The sequence below is a fragment of the Nelumbo nucifera genome, chromosome 4 (genome assembly GCF_055504915.1).
Source record: "Nelumbo nucifera cultivar China Antique chromosome 4, China Antique-T2T, whole genome shotgun sequence".
Lineage (NCBI taxonomy): Eukaryota > Viridiplantae > Streptophyta > Magnoliopsida > Proteales > Nelumbonaceae > Nelumbo > Nelumbo nucifera.
The window spans coordinates 36890191-36895834 of NC_142652.1; the positions used below are offsets into that span (position 1 = coordinate 36890191).

Consider the following 5644-nt stretch of genomic DNA (forward strand, 5'->3'; position numbering starts at 1 on the left):
AATCATTAGAGTAAATGCTCATTTGGCAATATCTCTGTGAGGACCCATGCCTGTCTGTCTTGTGTCTATTTTCTCTCAAGCAGAGTTTATTCATAAGATTTTGATTCCATTTGTATTGCATCCCTCATTTTTATCTATTTTTATTATTCTAATCTCTTCTCTTTTCATTTATAGGAACACATTTTAGGACAAAGATACATGCCTATTTATCAATTGTCATGCAATGCAAAACAGGATTTTTGAGTTAAAATCTGCCATGCCCAAAGTACTATGTCAGGACAGAGTCCTTGCTTGTTACATGCCCATTTGGCAACAAAGACACAATCACTACAAGTATGTTTTCTATTGCGTAAAACCCAGAAATGTAGATTTGAATGGCACCCAAAAACGAAAGAAAAATAGAGATAAAGAGAAGTGAATAGAGAGAAGACATAGATTTACATGATTCGACTTATGGCCTACACCCAAGGGTGAAGAAGGAGCAGAAATCACTCATGTTTATGCTTACCACCAAGTGTGCCTTAACAGATCTTTGGATTGCTATCCATGAATAGTTTCAGATCCACCAACAAAGTGTCGGTTCAACCATTCCACTCCACAAATGCATCTTCTAGCCAGTGATGGGAACAACCAGAAGAAATGCATGAAGAGAGCCCAAAGCATAGAAGTTACAAAGTTTCCACCTTCAGTTGTTTCATTATAAACCTGCTAGAAATTGAAGTCAGCTCTATTCATAATTCATCTCAGAAACAACTTCGTTTGACCAAGTATTCTTGATTGGGATTAGGAGTATCACCTTCTAATCTTCTTCAAGAAGCCCATGAACGGTTGAATAAAAGCTTATTGTTTTGATGTGGGAGAAGTTCGGGTCTCTGGAATTGGTTTCCTACTTTTTGACTCACTTCTTCAACATTCACCAAGTTTAGAGTCCACTTTATCCTCTGCTTCATCAAGTCTTGAAAAGAGTAAAGAATGACCTAATTAAGAAAAAGACTGTGTTAGCATATATAATAGTCACTATAATCAGTTGCAAATAGTAAACCTAGACTCTATTGGACTCTATGGCTCTCACATTATTTGCCAAATTCAGATAATATATTGTCTCTGCAACAGTTGCTTCACATGAGCTTATATGCACAAGCATCAACGCCTTTGATGCAGAACAGAGAGAGTATGTCACTATATCAAGAATATCTAATTGGTCATTTCCTAGTATTCCCAGTTAAGTACACTAAAGATGCCGACTGTTACTATCCATGGCAACACATGTATGGAGCCAACAAAAAATACTGCAAATGCTACATCCCCTGCTATACTTGCTCCCAATCAGATCTTGTTTCCTGTAACATGAAGACAGTTTACATGTTAGTCAGATGCTAATAAGAAATCAAGTATATAATTACAAAAGGAATGAATATAATTAAGATTCCTTTTGACACCCAAAATGGCCAAAAGGAGCTTTCCCCCTTTAAATAGAAGGCAAGAAAGAATTTTACCAGTTGCCTAGCTGTTCATAGAAACTAAACCGTGTCCCCAATAATTCCACGAAACGTGGGGATGTGGAGACAACAGCAACCACGCCTGTTGTAATGTGATTAGGATAGCTCTGGGAGGGCCTAGTGTAGAAGATCCGAACTAAGAAAATATGTAATCAACTAGCAAATCTGGACGCGAATAGTAGTCGAACATTGGTGCTTTCTCAGACTCAAAAAATATAGGATCTTTTTGTTCTTCAAAGTTTACAGTGGGAATATGAGCAATCTTTCGATAGCCTTCCCCTCTCTCATCTAACTGATTCATTATTTCTTTGGGGCAATTCTTAATAATCAAAGACTGGAGGCTGGTGGGCAGCACATCCTCGAAAACAAGCTTTGTATATGCAGAGCTCCAGTGGATGGTCAATTCTTGGAGAGAGGTGAGTTTGTGCAGTCCCTTGGGCAAGGGAGTGAGATTAGGAGATGCTCTGATCACCAATTTGAGAAGAGAAGCAAGATCTGATAATCCTCCACCCTCCTCTGCAGTAACTTGCAGTATCATCTTATCAGTCCACTCGATGTCCAGTTCTTGAAAAGAGGTGAGCTTGTTCAGTCCCTTGGGCAAGGATGCCAGATCTCGACATCCATTGATTAACAATTTCTGAAGAGGGGCAAGATCCTGTAACTCCGGCAATGACTCAAGCTTTGGACAATCATAGATAGACAATGTTTGAAGTGTTTGTGCTAATGGTTGTAGCATCATTGAGGGTAGTGATGCCATGTTTTTAAATTTACCAATTTTCAATTTGGACAAGGAAGAGCATTGATGCATCCAACTCAATATCCTCTCGTCACAATCTGCAAGTGTTAATCTAGAAGCAGTTGGAAGACTTGGAAGAGAAGTCAACATATGACACAACATCATTTCAACTTGCTTCACTGTAGGAAGGAGAGGAGGTAGTTTTGTCAAGCCGGGGCAGTTCTGAATGGAAAGCTGTCTGAGCCTAGGAAATTCCCCTTCCTCTGCTCCCCACCATTCCTTCAGACCATGCATATTCTGGAGTCCTAAAATCTCCAACTTCCGAAAACCATTGTTGTCATCTTGGCCATTGTACCCATAAAATTCCTCACGTAAATATTGCACTCTATGCATATTGCATATGTACAATTCCTTGAGTGAGGCTAGATTTCCAAAAGGAGGGAGGAATTTCCATTTGTTGCATTGGTAGAGTTTCAAAATGGTCAGCATATCATACCATATGATGGATTCCGCCCTCATCCAAGTTGGAAAGCTTAAGCCACCATAACCATCTATTGTGAGATGCCGCAACCCTGTGTAAGGTTGTAGAGCCTCCAATATTGCACTTGTTCCATTGCCATCACCATTGCTGCCCCATTCCAACCATAATTGATCAATTCCACGCTTGCTTATTAGGTTAGCCTCCTTTGCCTCATCAAAGTTAGCTACATTCTCTAACCCTCTAATATGGACCTTTCCTTGGAGATGACACAACTCCTTTAACTCTGTTATTGTGCTACTGTTGTCATTAATCATTCTCACATCAAAGTAATGCAATGTCTTCAAAAATCGTAACCTTCCAATGCCTCTCTTAGTGAATTTCTTCCATATGTATTTGTTATCCATCACTATGTGCTGGAGGTTGATTAGGCTTCCCATGTCTTTGGGAAAATCATGAAGCTCACAACCTTTAAGCATCAAAGTTTGCAAATTGTAGAGGTTGCACAATGACTCAGGTAACACTTTAATGCCAGTCCAGTTGAGGTTAAGCAAGCGTAGATGTTTCAATTTGCCAATTGAATCTGGCAAACTATCAAAACTGTAATTTCCACCCAAGTCCAACACACGCAAGCATCTGTGTTCAAATAAGTCATTAGGGATATACCAAATATTCTCATTTGCCCCATTCTTTATCAACAACAGAGTTGACAATCCCTTGCATTTATCTATTTCCTTTTCAATGGACTTAAATTGGACATCAACAGTTGATATATAACAAGCCTTTTCAGAGATGATTTTTGACTTGCCATTCTCCACTCTTTGGCACAGGTCTTTTGAAACAAACTCTGCCAAATCATGTATCAAATCATGCATCACAAAAGTGTTTTCATAATACCTTTGGAAAAAGGACCTATTCAACAATTCATCGAAGTATCTACCACCAAGGTCTTCCATAATCTCAGTTTGTTTGGACGCAACAAAACCCTCTGCCATCCAAAGTCGGACTAGAGTTTCCTTATCAAATTTAGAGTCTTTAGGAAACAAAGAGCAATATGCAAAGCATAGTTTTAAATGTGCTGGGAGGTGATAATAATTCAAACGTAGAGCTGGCAATATTGAGTCTTCTCCTGCAATCTCCCACATTTCACTTTCTAAGATAGAATTCCACTTGTTCACATCTGATTCACCCCATAGAAGCCCTCCAAGTGTTTTTATTGCTAGAGGCAACCCTTTGCATTTTTTAACAATCTTCTCTCCAATTCTTTTCAAGTTTGGATATGCTTCACAATCATCATTAATAAATGCCTTCCTTTTAAACAAGTCCCAACAGTTTTCATATGGCAAACCTTCTAAATCAATAGTTTCTATGGCACTCATAATGGAGGAAACTCTTCTAAACCGAGTGGTCACTATAATTCTACTTCCATTCAAAGCTGCAACATTTAATGAAATCCTTATGTCATCCCAAGTTTTGTGGTCATCACTCCATATATCATCAAGCACAAGTAAAAACCTTTTCCCCTCTAGGCTACTTTTGAGTCTATCTTGAAGTGGTTGTAGTTGTTCCATATCTACTTTTTCACTGGTTATGGACTCCAGAACTGCTCTAGTTATGTTTATAACATCAGACTCTTCAGATACACAAACCCATGCTCTCACTTGGAAATGTTTAACTACTTCTTGGTCATTGTAAATGAGTTGAGCGAGTGTTGTCTTGCCCATCCCCCCAATACCAACTATGGAAATAACAGTGACTTTCTTCTTATCATATTTTTCAGATAATAACATGTTTATTAAATTTTTCGCTACTTCCTTCCTACCAAAAATTTGAGAATAATCAACTGTGGAGCCACTCTTAGTACGTTTGTCTAGTGATGAAACAATTTGAAGTCTCCTTTTTGTTTCATCAGGACTCCATTTATCTGAGCTGATCAAGTTGAGATACTTGGATTCAATCTTTTCTTTGATCTTAACCAGCTCATTTTCTAAATCAGCTACGACTCCTCGAATCTCATCTTTACGTAATTTTTGGTTTTCATTGAAAGAGTAATGGATGAATTGGCCTACCTTTCCACGGATTCTTTGATGATGCATCTCGTAGATGAACTCGTCCAATGTGGCAGTGGCTCGGAAGATAGTTTCTCTTAAATCTGCAAGGTCAATGGGCAAGCATGGATCTCTAATTTGCATATCCTCAATGGAACTAACCATTGTGTAAATCAGTTGGAGAACTACGGAACATTGCTTCAACTCTTTCTCAGTGTTCCATTGCTTTGCAAAATCATTAATGGCGCTGGAGTCCAATTTATGAAGCAATGCTTGAACCAGAGGAGATACCACCACATCTGCTACTGTTGCCATAGTTTTCTCTTCTTGCAAGTTAGAATAACAAAAATTAAGAAAGTCTGATTGTGCTTTTGAGATGAATGGTCCGAAACAATCACCTCTGCAGCTTCATATAGATAGATCTGGACTATTCATTCTTTGAATTCAATTTTTTATATAATTAACCACTTAGCCTTGTCGTTATTACCAAGGCAACCAGTTAACAAAATGAAAATATTACTAAACAATTGGGCATTCTTAAGGCCATTCATGTGCTCAGGTTATAAAATAAACTTCAACTTTTGGACCGCTGAATTTATAAAATTTCAATCTTTTGGACTATCGAAGTCATAAATGGACTTGTCTTTAAATAATTGGGCAGTTTCAAGGCCCACCACGTGGGAATCATGAGCTCTTGTCTTGCCTCGCCACTCACAATAAGACAAGATTTATATGGTTGCTTTATGTGGGCTTCTGCTTTATTTCGTGGTAGTTGGTACTAATGATCGGAGGTGGGGCAGCTTCATATAAATAGATCTGGACTATTCATTCTTTGAATTCAATTTTTTATATAATTAACCACTTAGCCTTGTCGTTATTACCA

The 5644-nt window shown here is 38.3% G+C and overlaps 1 protein-coding gene across 2 annotated transcripts; it reads right to left on the minus strand.

The window, feature by feature from the left end:
* Positions 1 to 236: 236 nt before the first annotated feature.
* Positions 237 to 5239, minus strand: LOC148792172 (putative disease resistance RPP13-like protein 1). 2 transcript variants are annotated; one of them, XR_016085421.1, is made up of 4 exons: positions 4783 to 4921; positions 1073 to 1340; positions 797 to 977; positions 237 to 705 (listed from the first exon to the last, which is right to left on the minus strand). XR_016085421.1 is itself a non-coding variant. In XM_088902941.1 (4 exons), exon 1 carries the CDS (start codon positions 5074 to 5076, stop codon positions 1636 to 1638), a length of 3441 nt encoding a protein of 1146 aa, XP_088759067.1. In that variant the 5' UTR covers positions 5077 to 5239; the 3' UTR covers positions 237 to 705; positions 797 to 977; positions 1073 to 1340; positions 1497 to 1635. The 2 variants fall into 2 exon arrangements, 1 of the variants encoding a protein (XP_088759067.1); XM_088902941.1 differs by having other exon boundaries at positions 1497 to 5239.
* Between the last annotated feature and the right edge of the window lie 405 nt (positions 5240 to 5644).

Excerpts from the sequence above, each read along its gene's own strand:
- LOC148792172 (XM_088902941.1), bottom strand. The coding sequence starts at position 5,076 with ATGGCAACAGTAGCAGATGTGGTGGTATCTCCTCTGGTTCAAGCATTG.